The 18206-nt window shown below is 43.5% G+C and overlaps 1 protein-coding gene across 2 annotated transcripts in view; it reads right to left on the bottom strand.

Annotated features, from left to right (window-relative positions):
• LOC144767672 (sialic acid-binding Ig-like lectin 13) overlaps positions 1 to 18206 on the bottom strand; it is a 167799-nt gene that overhangs the window by 23281 nt on the left and 126312 nt on the right. For both annotated transcript variants that reach the window (XM_078651062.1, XM_078651063.1), the window contains one exon: positions 485 to 533. In XM_078651062.1, coding sequence (XP_078507188.1) covers positions 485 to 533 — 49 coding nt within the window. The remainder of the gene's footprint in view (positions 1 to 484; positions 534 to 18206) is intronic.

The raw sequence follows: 18206 nt of genomic DNA, 5'->3' as shown, positions 1-18206 counted from the left end.
TAGCAGCAAACCCCAGTAATAATTCACAATCTCTTACCTTTACATTATTGTTACTGTTTCTAAGCATGCATGCTTTGAGCCCTTTCCTCACAATGTTTTTGTCTTCATCAGCCTTCCATAAGTCCTGATTTGATGCCTATAACTTCCACCTGTAGCTCGTCCCTCCTTCTTCATCTCAAATTATTATTATATTTTTGTTTTATATTTGCGCTAATACTTTGGAATGCTGATTCATTTTCCGTCCTAGTTGGTGCTTCCAGATAAATGCAGCTATTTAAGAATAGATTACAATGATTTGTTAATAAACAAAGTTGCTTTATGTTTAATAATGTAAGGCTGCTACAAGAAACATTATTGGTGCAGGTTATAGCAGATGAACTACAAGTATGTAGAACATGAGTGAAACCTTGATTTTACAATCCTTGATCCTTCTTTCTTCATACTAGGCATGATTACCATGACACACCACAACAGCAGGACTCACCTGATATGTAGAATGTACTGTGGTGTCAATCGATGTCTCATTCATGGATCTGTTAATTGTAATAAAAACAAAAATGTGGTTAATGTCTCATTGGTTCAGTGTTGATTATCATACAAAAGGCACACCGCCTCATTTAATGTAGATGGAAGGGCGACCGAACCACTTGTGTAGTCCAGACATTCAAATACTTTAGAGAGAAGTGGTGTATGTCTTGTTATATGCAGTCCAACTGAATATCACATACAACCTCAAATCCCAAAAATGCACAACGACTGAAGTAGCTTTCAAGTTAATTAAAACTGAAGCTCAAGGAGCTCAAGGAGAAACTATGGGCCCGATGTAGGTAATTGTGAAATACCAAATTCTTAATACCGAATTTTACCGATCCGGTATTAAGAAATCGGTATTTCAGATGTAGGTAAGAATTCAGTAAAAAATACAGAATCCTCAAAATTCTTTATTACCGAATCGGTAATTGAGATTCGGTAATAAGGAATACCTACCCATTCATTCCTATGGGCTTGGAGGCCCATAGGAATGAATGTGAAGACATTCGGTATTACCAATTTGGTATTACTTAATCAGTAATACCGGGAGGTATTTCAAGGGTGCCAGGGTGTCCAAAGGGCACACTGTTGCGCCCCTAATATGTGCATGGGTGCACATGTGGCATAGATGTGTGCCACATGTCACTTCTAAAAAAGCAAGAAAGTGCTTTTTTAAAGGAATTCCGTAATTACCACCAACTTGAGGTTGGTGGTAATTACCGATTCCTGAAGGCCCAAAAGCACTCTTTTATGTGCTTTCTACATTGCATTTAAAGAATCGGTATTACCGATTCCTTAAATGCAGGGCCAATAAGGAATCGGTATTAAGGAATCGGTATTTACCGATTCCTTATTGCCGATTTCTTCCCTACATCAGGAATGACTAAATACCGGTCAGAAATGGTGAAATTTACCGAATTGTACCGAATTGTACCGACCGGTATTTGGCCACCTACATCGGGCCCTATGAACCTTCACACACATTAGAGATGTTGAATAATGTATGATTGCGGTTTGGTGGGTTTTATTACCTCATGTTTTGATATATCCCTGATGGGGCATTTTTACATTATATATGGGGTAAAGTACCCTCTGCTGTAGATTATAAGTAAATTGTAAGTCACCATGGATTTCTGAGGCCATATTGAGGAAAGAGGCCGAGGGCGGACTTAATGGAACTGTAAGCTGACTTGTAATATCCTTTAATCTATTTATCATACATAGTGGCACATCACTCATCCCATAAACCTCTTAAGTGATACGTATCTTGCTCTTTCATAAAAATTAACTAGTATAAATGCAAATATGAAGACAACATTGTGATAGAAATTTAAAATCATTAAGTAATTTGTTTTAAAAAGATACCACAGTTTAATGTAAATTATGTTGAAAAATATTGTATTGAAATGAGTGAAATGATTATTTTTGTGCTATAATCACCTACAGCATGCAGAATATTACATTTACCTAACATATCTAAGTTTCTGCTGGTCACTGTTTCAATTGTGAAAAACAGATCAGAAGACTACAAAGCCAGTTTTCATTTTCATTGTTTAACATACTGCTGTAATTAAGCTCTTGACCACAAGCTCTGGCTGGAGCAATTATGAAGTCAGTGCTCAACTGTAACAAACTATTACAATATTCCAGTAATGTCAATTTATAATTTAATTATGGGTGACTAGAGAAGTCAGAACATGACCATAGTAGAGAGATTTGAGACAGGCTTATATGCAAGGATTGAAGGCTCCTGTGAATTCTTGTGCAGAATAAAGGGTGTGTGAATTAGCAGCCACATGCATTAAACTAAAAACCGGTCGCAAACGGGCAGATTATCAGAATCTGCCCCTTTGCGACCGTTTTTTTTGCCTTTGGGATGCTTCATCCCAAATGCAAAAATTGCAATTTAAGGAATCTCTAAATTGAGATTCCTTAAATTGCGATTGCATTTAAGGAATCCCAAATTGAGATTCCTTAAATGCAATGCATCAAAGTCAAAAACTTAGCGGTTTTGCTAATTGGAGTAGCAAATTACCATGAAGTTGAACTTCATGGTAATTTGTAAAAACTTAGAAAAATGCACTTTTGTGCATTTTTCAAAGTTTCTTGTTGCGCACACACATGTTCTAAGGGCATGTGTGTGCGCAACATATGTGCACCGATCAATTTCAGGGGTCCACCAGGGTGTCCTTTTGACACCCTGGCACCCTTGAAATTGCATTCTCAATTTGCGATTCTCTAATTGAGAATCGCAAATTGAGAATTTCTTCCCATTTATTCCTATGGGCCTCTAGGCCAATAGGAATGAATGGGGAGGTATTCCTTAATTGCGATTCCCAATTTGCAAGTCACAATTAAGGAATGTTAAGAAATCGCTATTTTTAAGCGATTTCTACATGCATAGGCTTTTGCGATTCCTTAATTGCGATTCCTTAGAAATCGCAATTAAGGAATCGCAAAAGCCAACATTGATGCATGTGCCTGATAGTTTGCTGTAACACAAAGTACTTCTGCTGTCAATAAGGATAGGTGATTGCCAACTCTACTGCCCTTGTTATGGTAAGGAAAGGAGGGGTGCACACCTCTGCTTGTATCCCTCACACGCAATGCTGGGATCTGCTTTGGTTTGCTGGGTCCAGTGATGAGATGAGGTATAATTGTGGGGAGTGAGAAGAAGGGGGAAATTTGGCAACAGACCATCATTATTGTTGAACGGCGCTGACGGCAAAGTTAGTTACCATTACGCAATAGCACTTGCAGTTTGAATATATTTTGCGGCAGATTTACAAGCCCCTTGCGCCTCTTTTACGCCGCCGATGCGTCATGCGTGTTGTGACGCAGTGGCTGCGCAAAAGATGTCCCATGGTGTGGGTATTTACAACGTGACGCATCTGGGAGATGCGTCACGTTGTAAAGCCCTGCGCCATAAGGAGGAGTTGCGGCGCAGGAACGCCTCCTAAAAGTGGGTAAGTGAAATCTACAAGATTTCACTGAGTCAGTTTTAGGCCCATGCTGCGTCAAAACCCTGCGCCTGCTTGAAGCAGGCGTAAGGCTTGACGCAGCATTGGAAGAATAGGCCCCCCAGAGCATTGCTGTAGCTGCGTCGCGCTTGCTATGCAACTCCAGCAATTCGCCGCCTTTACGGCACAGATGCGTGACGCATCTGTGCCGTTTTTGCCCCATGATGCGTCGCATTGTAAATGCGGCGCATCATGGGTGGTGGAGCTGTGGCACACAATTACTGACGCATCCCTGATTATTTGCAGGGATGCACCAGTAATTGTAAATCTGCCCAATTTTGTTTAAGTGGTGTGTGAAGTTTGCGGTATTTACCGGTGGCCTAATTATATGAAAAATGCCTCTCATGCAAAAACATAGTGAACTCGCATTTCTTGTTAAAAAATACGTGAACGTGACCTGCAAGTGACACAACCGTATCCATTTTGAAAAGAATGAGCCCCAAACCTGTGCCCTGCCACTAGTTTCTCGTGTTTATCCCCAATGCTATTCAAACCCATCCACCGCAGTTTTACTCAACTTTTACATTTGTATTCATTTTCAAGTCCTTTTTTCTCCTTACTGCAACCCTGTGTTTTTCTTTTTGATTTATTCACCACTTGTCTGTAATTTTTTATTGCCCCACAACTATGTAGTCTGGAACCATGCCAGCTAGGCAAGAGTGGCCTACCCCAGTAATATTTTTTATTAGGAAGAGGTGGCAACTCAAGTTTTTTCTACACTGCCCGTTAGTGGCAGCAGCACGCCCAGCCAGGGGCAATTCTTTGTGGAGAGGAAGCAGCGCTGGGGGCAAGTGTGAAGCAGCATGTGCCACCTCACCAGCATGGCAGGGACCCAGTGGCAGGTCATGCACCTCTGGGCAGATGTCATTGACCAGGAGCAGGAGGTAGTAGAGTTGACAAGAAAGTGATGTTTATTACTTTGCTGGAGGTGCAGCAGGTTTAATTGTCAATTAATATTTCACCACTCCTTTGCAACAAAAGAGGTGGACACGGGCACTCTAACGTGAAGGGAATTTTTTATTTATGTGAAAGGCATCAATGCATTATGGCTTGGAGGCCTGAAATGAACCCTATTGACTGGTAAACAAAGTTAATTTCAGATTTGTATAGTATGGCTGCCAGCCACGTAAATAAATGCACCGTTCTCATCTGTATTTTAATGAAAGAGTGTTGAAAATATATATACATAAATATATACTTAGTTATATGCTTAATATATACACACATACATTTGCTTGTATATGACAATATTTAAACATTTGAGATGTATATATCTACTGTGCTAAACCTTACACAATGTCTGAATTATGCCAGACTAAGGAAAAGGAACATAATTCATCTCAAGTATGAAAAAACCCAAACCTCAACTCGTGCGCAACCCCCTGCTGTGTTTAGCTGGGTTTGTGCCCATCCCCTTTGGGTGCCCAACTTGTCAGCCCCTGTACCGCTGTACTCCTACAGTAATACCCCACAGACTTCCCCTCCTTGGTACGGTGGGAACTTGTATGAAGCTTGCACAGTCCCACTGTAGCCACAACACAACATTATTTTTTGCTGTGCACGGGGGGAGGGGGTTCTCCCCTTACCCCGCTCACAAGTGTCAGGCAGTCAGTGTGTCCCTGCTCTCGCCCCCTTATACGTTTTTGTTTACAAATTCAGTACATGGGGCCCAAGTCCATGTGTGCATTAATGGCAGACCCAGCATTTTCGACAATCAATCTGATTACCCTGTGCCATGGAACTGGTACTGGTCTCACAGTACCAAACAAGCAGATGGGAGAAAATGTTCTCTTGCCGAATCGGGGACCTCATTTTTCAAATTTATGGTACTGTGTGACTCCTACAGGACTCACTCGGGACCACCCTTCTAGATATCACTACAATTTTAACCATTTTATGACCACCCTGAGCAACTCCACAAATTCGTATTGATTTGAAACGGCTGAACAGATGTACACCAAATAATGAAAAGCACACTTTCTGAGTTAAGGTCCAATGTTTTGCTGAATTTGTGTCAATGCCGTTCAGCTCAGCCATTTTATCCCTATAGCTTTCTAAAATGTGTTACGGGAATTAACATGGGAAAGCAATGTTTTGCCGCTACCCCTTTTTGTCACATACTTTATTCTGCCAATAGTGAAAATATATGTAGCTACAAGAAACTATTTTTCGAGCAAATGTTAAACAAGGGAATAGGATTGGCTACATAAACAGTAAGGGCCTCATTCATGAAAAGTGATGCATCGCTGCATGAAAACAGCAAAGCGGCACTATTCATTGCGCCCTGCTTGCGAAATGTTGGATGCGTCATATTTACAGTATGACGCATCATGTTGCAAGGAGTTACACATACGTCAGTATTTCAGATGTATCTGTAGACAAAAGTGACGCAACTTCATCAATGAGTCATTTCACATGGGCAAGTCCCATTTCAAAGGTGCGTGTATCACTCTTACGGCTGCTGTGAAGCAGGCATTAGATAGTGACGCATTTGCGTCCTAGAAGTGACGCAGTGAAATCTCATAGATTTCACTGCATGACTTCTACGAGGCTTACTTGCGTCAACACGCCCACCCTGCATACATTATACCTGTTGCAGGTATAATGTGACGCAGGGGTTTACAAAGTTACGCATTTACCTAGATTCTTCACTTTGTAAATATGACTCAACATGGTGCATTTTTTACCCTGCTGGTGCGTCACAAAAAGTGACACACCGGCAGCGCAAAAGTGACGCAAGGGGTCATAAATAAGCCCCTAAGTGTTTTACCTGGTAATTATGGAACATGCTATTCATTTCTCTATTTAGCACCGCCGAAGAAGAGAACTGGCAAGCCCAAGGCCACAGCTTCCAACGATACTGGAGACATTCCCTCAGGTGCTAGTAAATCATGTTTTCATCTGTTTAATCTTACTAGAGCAGCATGCAGCATGTGTTTGGCTGCAGAGCCTGGCACTCAAACTCCCCCCTGCGCATAGCCTTCGGCCAGGCCTGTGGGTACCACAACAACAGCTGCGTGTGGCATTTGAATGAGAGCTACTTGGGGTTGGCAACTTAGGGTTGGCCGCCCCTAGCTTTGCTCTTTTTGACACCATCTTTATTTAAAATTTTAACGAACTTGCAAGAACACTTGCTGTAAGTGTTGCTGATCGAAATCATCAAATTGACATTGTAAATATCCAGTGGCCCAATGTATACATAGACAGGCTGCAAATGGTGGTGTCAAACTTTGGACTTTTACGACCTGAATGTGTTTTTACTATGCAATTAGGTGACTTACTAATAGGTCTTTTTACTAAATCTCCAGTAGCAGGAGGCTAGAGAACAACCTGACAAATAACAATAAATAGACATTTCTCTCTGCGTGGTCTTCTGAAATTGGCTAGAGAAACAGGGACAGTGGACTGCAAGGAACAGCAGAAGACCATCCTTGCATTTTTCATGCCAAATCGGAAACTTTTTTCCAACCACTTGTGCCCCATAAAAGAATGGATGCTATTTTAATAAACAGTTTCCCATTTGAAAAAACATTAGAGAAAGCAAGCAGGACCTGGAAGCTGCTGACACAACCCTCAAAGAATAAAGGGGCATATTAGCAAGAACCTTGTTAAAATTTTCGCTGTTTTAGCAGCAGGAAACTGCCGCTAAAACGGCGATAATGCGGTACAAAAGGGGGTGGTGATGGACGGAGCATCTGAATCAATCAAACACTCACACCCAGTCAAAATATCTGGGTTTAATCCATCACCGTTCTTTAGCCCACTCTGCCACCCCAGTTCAGACATGGCTATATGCAAATCAGTCTGACCCTGTGCCTCATGGGAACAGTCCAGCCCGAACTGCCAAGCCATGCCTTCCCTGGACCGGAAACAAGCTTCCGAGGACCGGTTTCTGGCATTCCAGCCGTCTTCAGCCCAGCTTCCTTGAATCCAGTGGCAAAGTGAGCAAGGGACTCACATCTGAGCATACCCTGCCACACTTATGGCGGCCAATGGCATGGCTTGGCAGTTTGGGCTGGACTGTTCCCATGAGGCACAGGGTCAGACTGATTTGCATATAGCCATGTCTGAACTGGGGTGGATTAAACCCAGATCTTTTGACTGGGTGTGAGTGTTTGATTGATTCAGATGCTCCGTCCATCACCACCCCCTTTTGTACCACAAAATGGCAATAATGGGCTTGCTAATATGTGTTAGAGAATTCCAATAGAAGCCCAGGTTAGATGTCCTGCACATCTAACCTGAGTTTCTTTTGGAATTCTATAACGCATATTAGCAAGCCCATTGTCGCCATTTTAGCAGCAGTTTCCTGCCATGAAAACGGTGATAATTTTAACGAGGTTCTTGCTAATATGCCCCAAAGTGTCTCACGGGGGAACATATTCCCCTTTGAGAATCAGTTACAGCGACAACCGACTTCAACTCGAGGTTTGGCATCTCATCAATGGTGGATGATCGCAATTGTGTCACCAAACCATTGAAGTATTGCTCTTGGAATCTACAATAAGATTGGGACCTCCTGCCTCTGTCTCTTTGCTGGTGCTGTTGGAGGCAGAGAATCATACAAGTATTCACTTTTCGTCTCTCTTCAGGCCACTGAAAGGCCCAGATTTCGAAAAGTTTTGAGTTGGGTTTGGATTACCTTTTTAATGTAAACCTGTCATAAAAATTTTGGTGGGATTTACAAACAATGCAAATTGGTGTCTGTGTTGATTTATAAGAAAAATTAACATAAACAAGTGTGATGCAGTGCTTTGCATTCCTCTGCGTTATAAGGTCATTCCCATGCCTCTACACAGCACAAAACCCCCTTTAAAACAGGAGTTAAAAGGAGGAATGCTTTAATTTCTCCTTTTTTGCAGCTTTGCATATGTGGTGCAATGTACAGCACACATACAAAGCAGGAACAGTTTTACATTTAGTATAAATATAGCATTTTGTTTTGGAAGGGTATTCATCCAGTACCTAACCTATGCTAGACTCACTCGGATACCATTTCCTTCTTGTGCAAAGGTGTATGTTGTGCCCTGCACTAAAATGTTGTACCTTCACTTGGGTGAGGAGAGGAAAGTGCTGTATCTCTGTAGATATGGTGCTTCCCTTTCATGTAGCGCAGCAACTCTTTTGGTATTGCCATACTCCTGTGGTACTACTGCTGAAACTTCCCTTCCCTGGTACGGTGGGACCTTGCATGCTTCATCCAATAAAGCTTGCACAGTCCTGCGGTAAAAGATATAAGACTGGAGGACATATTGTTGCAACTGTAATAGTTCGGTTGACCTGTTGTAAATGTTGAGGGTGAGGCTCCTGGGGAAGGGCTACTTCTTATTGCAATCGTTTTAATGGTTTAGGGAGTGGGCTGGCCTAATGTAGGAGGTGAGGGTTGGACAGATAAGGAAGGATTCGTTTTGATTAGGATCTTTTCTGAAAGTTTGGGGAGGTGTTGTACCTTTTCTAGGAGATGGCAGTGTGATTATTTTTGGTTAAAAATAAAGCAATTTTGGAAATGGCCGCATTTTAGCAGAGCACTGTGACTGAGAGTCACTTTCCCCAGAAATCCTGTCATTTATCTTGAACATAGCAGGCACAGCTGCAGATAATAACAATCCAGGGAACATCCGATTCTCATTAGGCTGCTCCGGGTGTCTCTGCTCCTAAAATTTACGCCGCACGGCCAACGGGGAACTGCGACCTACTACTAAAATTGAAGCCGGGGACTAAAATTTCTGCAGCAGCCCGGGGCCTAACTGACCTGACCAGAACTGCCGGACACGGTCGGAAAGTAACGGCGGAAGGCACGAATCGACCCGCTATATCAGCGACCGGCCTGGAAGGTGAGGACACAGGCTCCTGAGTCCAGAGCGGGGGAAACAGTCCCGACAAAGCACGGAGCACAGCAGGCTAGTGCCCAGATGCGGAACCCTTCATGCCCCGGTGAAGACTTCATGGCGGACTCACACATGCACATTGCCTCTAATTATTGCTACTGTAAGCAGCAACGGCTATAATTGCCGGCCTGATCTCACTCGTGCACACTATCAACACGGCTGAGGGCACCGCAAACGGAACATAGCGCATGAAATTAAACACCAACAACACCCGCCTACAACAGTGCAGAATCCGGGCAAGAGGAGGCACCCAACCGCAGCACATTGACGGGCGCAGTGGCCAGCATTGGATTTCAGGCTACAAAGAATACCACTGAATGTTTATAGAGTCCCAACCACATTGGGTTCTTACACAGGAGTTAATATCTGATACTCTACAGCAGCCCCACTAACGGCCTTGGCCCCCACAACTACTGGGAGAAACACTGCTCAGGATCAGACAATATGGGTGGCAGGGGACCCAAGGTGCAACAGACCCCGTGCCTGGAGAAGTATGCCTACGTTAAAGACCCCCAACGCAACTCGCAAGGCGAACCGCAGCGTACGTCACCCCAGGCGACCAACTCTCCGGCTGACGCCGACCAGATCACCCTTAAGGATGTCATGGCGGCCTTACAAACTATGCAAACCTCGATGGGCACAATATCCACTGACAATTCCCTAATGAGGGCGGACTTCTCCAAAATGTCGGATCGAATGAAAGAGGTTGAAAAAGTGAAGTCAGACCTCACGAGTGACACTGTAGACCTAAAACGAAAAGTACATAGATTAGAAGATGATAACCTCCTGTTGAAGGCAAAGCTCGACGAACAGGAAGGCCGCTCACGGTGCAACAACGTGCGCCTGGTGGGAGTTCCGGAGACAACAGGGAGCCCAGCACTGGACCTCTTCGTAGAAGACCTCATCCAGAATACGATGCGACCGAAGGGTCTATCCAAGTACTTCTCAGTGGAACGTACCCACCGGGTGCCAGGAGGAAAACCGAAGCCTGGAGCGCTACCGCGTCCGATTTTGGCAAAGATTTTCAATTTCCGCGACCGAGATGCCATCCTGCAAGCCGCACGAGTAGCTCCGCTGATTAAAATTGATGACGCAGAAGTCGCCTTCTATCCAGACTACACGGCAGCGGTGGCGCAACAAAGGCGAAACTTCACAGAGGTGAAAAAAGAACTCCGGACCTGGGAACTCAAGTACTCAATGCTGTTCCCAGCAAAGCTACGGGTCGAAGCAGAAGGAAAAACCTAGTTCTTTGACTCGCCCAGGGACGCACAGGACTGGCTAGAGGGATGGCGACAGACTGGAGGATCCAAGAACCGGGACTCATGATGTAACAATCGCTGAAGTAAGGAGAGAAGCCGGGGCAGGCCACATGAAAGGGAAAAGGGCGACAAGGGGACCCATCAAGGAACATGAACATTGACGACGACGATGATACCCGCCATCATGGAGAGACTTTTCTGACATGAACACTGCAATGGTAGGGAGAGAAATATGGGGGGAGAGTGGTAATACCTTGACCAGACTCGCTGAGGGACTACAGGGGGCGAAATACTGAAGCATATAATGAAGACTCCGACAGGTAAGACCTCTGGCAATAATGCAGCACTGCCTGGACATTGTTTGGGGGACGACGACTGATCCAGTCACAGTAGACTCACCCTCAAGAACGTTACCTTATGTTCAGGGACATAAGCACTCTGCTCAGTTGGGGGTGGTGGATAGTTCTAGGTCCGCCGGGCAGGGAGGCAGGGTGGGGGGTTCAGGGGTTAATAGTTTTAAGTTTTCTTTGTTTTTGCTTGTCATTAAGCTGCAATCCCCCACTTTATGGATGTCAAATGTTCATCAACGAGTCAATGGCTCAATCTAAGAGTTATCCAGTTCTAGTGGGACTTAAGGAATATGAGACTCAGAAAGCAACTCTTAAATGGTTTAATTTTTTCGTATATGTTCTTACGAATCTAATCAGCTGCGATCACCCACTTTATGGATGCCAATCGTATATCTATGGGCCTGTTGCTCAGTGTGGAAGGTACCCAGTTCTGGTGGGAAGTTCAAGACTTGGGATTCGAACAGCAAATGTTGAGTGGTTTATAATTTTCATATATGTTCTTTTGAAGTTTATCTGTAAGTGTCAATTTCACATTTTAAGCATGGGCGAAGCGGATAGCGCAGGGAAGAAATTTACAAGAGGATCTGATACTATGACACATAAACTATACACGACATGACACTAAATGAAGAAGGTGTAACTGCTACTAAGTCACTACTTAAACCGGGCCCTCTCTTGTCCATCATTTCTTGGAAAGTGAATGGGTTAGGACATAAAATCAAAAGAGGGTTGGTTTTACAATATTTAAATCGTAAAGGGCCCACGATCGCACTACTCCTAGAAACGCATTTAAAGGGCTCAGAATGTAAGGCACTTGACAGATGGGCTTCAAGATGGTGGCGCATGCAGAATTTACGTCTGGATCTATGGGGGTGGTAATTCTAATTCATAAGAGCTCCCCATTAATCGTAAAAAACACTTGGGCTGAAGATTAAGGAAGGTTTGCAGTTCTCTGTGGGAGGGGAGAATATATCATGTAATGTCGGTATATTTCCCCCCCACACTTCACCAGCAGGCTTTTCAAGACCTTGGGAAGCTCCTACTGGACCTTCCTGAAGGGGAGGTGAATCTGGGTGGGGACTTTAACACAGTGGTAGAGCCAACCATCGACCGCCGTCCGTCCAGGGGTAATAACCGATCAACTCAAGCACTACAAGACTTTATACGGGCAGTGGGGCTGACTGACATTTGGCGGCTCAAACACCCAACAGCACATCAATATACATTTCATTCAGGGGCACATGGAAGTCTCTCCCGAATAGATTATATGTTGACGCTAGGGATTGCGCCTGAAGTAATACATAAGGTGGAACACTTGCCGAGAGGGATTTCAGATCATTCGCCAATCCAACTCACTTATGCCGCACACATCCCTGGGAGACGGAGAATATATCCGCTCTACCCGGGGTTCCTGAAAAATGACAAAATCGCACGAGACCTCGTGAAATCTACTGTGCATTACTTCATGGAGAACACCACTCGGTTCAATCCCCGTGCACGTTATGGGAGGCCTACAAGACTGTTATTAGAGGACAGGCCATCTCGACCATCTCACTCCACAAACGCATACAGCGGGAAACTATTGAGGCTCTAGAAGAAGCCGTGCAGCAAGCAGAAAATGCACATGCATTAAATTTAAATAACACAACACGCCACTCAGTAACATTAGCAAATCAAGAACTTAGGACCTATGCATGGGAAACTGCAAAGGACAAATATAATTATACCATTCACCGAATCTACGAATTAGGACATAAAACGGGGAAAATGCTGGCATGGATAGAAAAGCGTGAGAAAGCAAACAGATGGATAGCACAAATCAGTTTGCAAGATGGTACTCTCACAACTGACCTTGAGCAAATAGTGGAAGAATTGGCAATGCATTTTGAGAAGGTGTACACGCCACGGGCAGTAGCGACAATAGAGGAGAACGTGCAATTCTTACAAGACATCAAGACGTCCACACTCACAACCGAAGACGCGGAAGACCTCGAGGTGGACCTCTCTGCGGAGGAGTTAGGCCGGGCGCTAGTGGCACTCCACACCAGGAAGGCACTGGGACAAAATGGACTACCAGTAGAACTATATAAGAAAGTAGCAGGGTCAATTACGCCTCACTTACTCAACATGTTTAATGATTGTCTGGATAAGGGATTGCTACCATGAGACCAACGAGTAGCCACAATTGTGGTAGTACACATGCCAGGCAAGCCAGCACACTTACCTGCATCTTACCGGCCGATATCGTTAATGAACGCAGAAGCAAAAATATTGGCCAAAGCCTTAGCAATGCGACTGCAACCACACCTTCAGGAAGTGGTGCACCCGAACCAATCTGGATTCATTCCGGGACGTAACACCTCCCTCAACCTGCAGCGATTGAACGCAGTTTTGGCCCGAAATCCGAAAATACAGAAAGAAGCAGCCATCCTCTCCCTCGACGCCACAATGGCCTTTGACTTAGTGAAATGGCCGTTCCTCTTCGCCGTGCTTCGGAAAATTGGATTTGGCCCCAAATTCTGCGCGTGGGTACAGTTTTTATACTCGGAACCCCTCGCACAAGTGGTGGCAAACGGGACGATTTCCAGAGAATTCCAACTAGGGCGAGGTACGAGGCAAGGCTGCCCATTGTCACCGCTCCTATTTGCCCTGGTGCTAGAGCCGCTTGCAGCACGGTTCAGACAAGACGTATCCATTCGAGGAATGAGATGGGAGACAGAATGGGAAGATCGTATCTCGCTGTATGCAGATGATGTGCTCATATACTTAACGTCTCCAGCGAGATCACTGGTATTCCTATTAGATATCCTAACTGCATATGGGAAAGTATCTGGGTATACCATTAATTGGACAAAATCGCTCCTATATGTATTGCACGGACCCCCTCCAAGACTCCCCCGGGGTTGCGAAATGAAAGTCACAACTAAGGGATTTAAGTACCAAGGAATATACGTCACGCCGACAGAGTCCATTTTCCTGGAAGAAAACCTGATGGAGCCCCTGGAACGGCTCCAGGCTGATGTTAAACACTGGAGATCCCTCCCGTTAACGCTGTTGGGAAGAGCTGCACTGTTCAAAATTCTGGCGTTGCCAAGATTTCTCTATGCACTCCAGAACACCCCGTTTCCGGTCCCTCCTAAATACTTCAAATCCATCGAAGCGGAAATAACAACTCTACTGTGGGATGGAAAGCCCCCCGAATAGCTCAACATAAATTAACACGCAGTTGGTACGACGGAGGTATTGCCCTCCCGAACATCAAATTATAGTACTGGGCTTCGCAACTGATGATAATAAACCAATGGCTCCACGTCCCACAGGACGAACCAGCATTCAGGCTCGATCAGACCCTCTTACCGGCTAATCGATTACTGAGGGCACTATATACCAAAAAGAGACAGACTGCACTAACAGGACCAATAGCACACACGATAAAAATATGGCACGCTGCACAAACTTCCCTGGGATGGAAAGAGGTTCTAACGCAGGCCACCCCTCTCTGGGAGACGTGGCAATTAGGCAATCTAGCAAACAAAAAAGGGTTCGAAAAATGGAACCTCATAGGCATTTCAAAAATAGGGGATTTATGGGTAAAAGGGGCGGTAATAACATTTGCAGAATTGCAGGTGAAGTACAGAATGGCGGACTCGGAACACTTCCGTTACTTACAGATAAAACACGCACTGCAAAGTTCAATCCCCCCAGAGACCACACTGAAGGAGTCCTCCCCTCTGGAAGACAGACTACTTACGGATTACATGGATAAAAAAGCCACCTCCCTCACTTATAAAAAATTGATTAATAATCTACCGAACCCACTGAATACACTAAAAGATAGATGGCAAGCAGAACTCGGGGACATAGAGGAATCGGATTGGATGGACGCGCTAGCATCGGCCCGAGAGGCTGCGATTCCATCCCGACTCAAACTCATTCAACTGAAAATACTACATCGCGTATATTACCCACGTACTATACTACACAAGCTGGGACATACACTGGACCAACTTTGTCTGCGAGGATGTGGTCATACTGGAACTTTTTACCACATAATATGGGAATGCCCCAATATACAACGCTATTGGGAAAGGGTACTAGCAATAATCTCAGAGGTAGGAGGTGCAGCAGTCCCCTGTGATCCAAAATGCTGCCTCCTTAATATTTGGCAACCAACAGATCTCAATTTAGCCTTACAAAATTGGGCAACATTGGGGATGGCAATAGCAAAGCGTAACATATCTAAATACTGGGAATCCGGAGTACTACCCACACGCACACAGTGGGAGCGAGACATGGACAGCGCTATGATGGCTGAAAGGGCCGTGTACACACATAGAGGCTGCCCAAAGAAGTGGACCAGGATATGGGGTAAATGGAATGAATTCCGAGGAAACATCTGTGATCCTCCACTACAGATCCCTTCACCTGAGGTTAGTCCATAACTATAAACTAAATTGAAGATCTGACCGTAAGCTCAATTTACACACTGTCATGCGATTGCTTCGGGAAAGAGACCAGTGTCACCTTTCAAATAATGCAATGACAATTGTAATTATACCGTTCATGTTATGTACCTGTGCGACATGTGTTGATTGCTGTAATGTATAAGATGCCTGCTTGACTGCACTTGCTCATGCTACCAATAATTTTATCCAAATATTAATGACACAATAAAGGTTTTTAGGGAAAAAAATAAAAATAAAAAAATAAATAAAGCAATTTTCTTCTCACAGTTGTTTTTTTTTAATTCATTTTTAACGTCACTTATTCCAATTATAGTAATTTATACATATTATTGTACTGTTTTCATTTACATCTGCAAAACAAGATGTTTCACGTACGTTCTCAGCGCGCAGGTGCGTGATTTATATTTGCTCATTGATGGATCTTTTTAAGTTGACTGAGGTGACAAGAGAGTTAACAATGATATAGCAAGTCAACTTTCATGAGGCCTATTCGGATTCACAATAAGGACCAGAAATCAGTGACTGAAGTTCAGGAATAGTCAATCCAAAATATATGCATGTCAGGAGTATATTATAAAAATACAAGATTACTGTTGGCAAGCTGTAATATCGCAATCTGTTCAGTCTCAGAAGGATAAGGTACAAATTAATCACTGCCACAGCAATACAGAAACTAAGATTTAAAAACAGGTGTTCCATGAGAAAACTCAAATTTCTCTCCTAAACATGAATACGTTCTAAAATCGATTGTATGATGTAACGATGAATTCCCTAACGCCACGTGCCTAGACAACGGGATCTTAATAACCCCTGTGTTTTTAACCACACATTATTTTACCATGCATTTCCTTAACCACACACATGCATGGTTAAGGCATATGCGTGGGTAAGGCAAGTTTGCAGAGTTGTAACACTCGCAGTTTAGACTGTGGTGTTCCAAGTGTTTTCCTCTAAAATCATCTACTCAGGATCCTAAGTTTAGAATAAGGATGGGTCACAGAAGAACGTCTCAAGAAAATTCGGAAATGTGAGAAGGTGTCAGCATAGTAAAGACTCCAGTAGAAGTTTAGAATACATTTTTAGCATGAAGCTTTACACTGGTGAGAATAAAGGAATTAGAGAGATCTGTCCCCCTCAAAGTCTAAGGGAATCTGTTCTAACTCCTTGGGTTGTGCATTTGCAACATTACCAGAATATCCCAACCCACTGATTTGTAAAGTTACTGCAACCATGAACATCTCTTTGTTCCTGATAAAGGATGAATAGGAGGCTTTATCTGCTTCTTAGGTCTTTATGTTCTTGCCAAGATTTCTCTTCTCAGGCCTTACTATCAAGAAATTTGTACAGACAACTATGCTTCCTGGGCCAGATATACGACCATTGAATTTTGCGACTCACAAATTGCGAGTCGCAAGATTCAATGAACACCAGTGTCTCAGACACTCTTTGCGATTTCCAAAGGGGCCATCCATTTCATGCCTAATGAATATTAATGAGGCTGTCACAATTTGTGACCCCATTGGGAATGCCTAGCACTCCCAGGGACAGTGGCCTGCTGGGGTTAGCAGACCACCATATCTGTGACTGCTTCTAAATAAAGCGTTTGTTTTTAAATGTATCCCACACATTCCTTAAAGAAAAACGGGATGCATTTAAAAGAGAAAAATGAAACTTGTCAGTTTCATTTTTTAAGGACCAGCAGTGGTTCCTGCGAATGGCTTACCACCTACTTGAAGTAGGTGGTAAACAGTGATTTTATGTGACCGCAAATGCAGATGCAAAACATGGCATTTCACTGAAATTTTATTTGATGAAACCAAAGCAAAATACACACATTTCACACACCAAATACAGCATGTGCCAACACATTAGATCACCACCATCTACATTTAGCAATGACTGTTTTAGGAATACTGGTCAACAAATTTAACATTAGAATAAACCATAGGATTTGTAGTGAGCAATCAATGATAACGTATTCAGCAGTGGATACCCCAGACAATTTCCTGAAAGAACAGGATGCCTGCCTCCCATGCCTTGCGTTGCCATGCTCAGTTGTACGTGAAAATGCAAACTACTGCCCAGCTTAAGTTGATTAGTTCCATTGCAAAAAAAGAAGCCTACACAGGAAGGTGGACTCCGCACTTGGAAAAAGTGACTTCCATCAATGAATGAAAAGTGATGGATATGTTTGACTTAGCTTAGGTAAACCTGGTAGTTCATGCTTGGCTGATCATGTGACTCAGTATGAATGCTGGAATGTTACTTGATTAGCATTATGGTAATGTGCACTCAAGCCTCTCTGTGTACATAGAATACAATTAAAATCCTTTTTCTTTTCTAGTACAACAGGGCTGACTTTTTTTGGAAGAAAATATTGACAACAACATGCACACAAAGGAACAAAACCTACTTCTATGGGAAAGAATGACTTAAAGAGACCTAACCCAGGGGACTGAAATGTAAATTGTTATTTACAATAATGAAGACTAGTTGCAATGTCATCCAATCCTATGTGGTTACCAGGTTATAATGGTCTTGATGAATCAAGATTATGGGAACAGCTAAACAACTAGTTGCCTGGGATATGTGATAATATATTGGCTCTTTGTCAATGGTTAGCTAGCTTTTGCTCAACAGTTTTATTCCTTCATGTGTACCTATCTAATCTACAAGCCTTCACTTTGGCAAG

The sequence above is a fragment of the Lissotriton helveticus genome, chromosome 7, assembly GCF_964261635.1.
Source record: "Lissotriton helveticus chromosome 7, aLisHel1.1, whole genome shotgun sequence".
In the NCBI taxonomy this organism is placed as follows: domain Eukaryota; kingdom Metazoa; phylum Chordata; class Amphibia; order Caudata; family Salamandridae; genus Lissotriton; species Lissotriton helveticus.
This window is presented reverse-complemented; position numbering and strand designations above follow the sequence as displayed.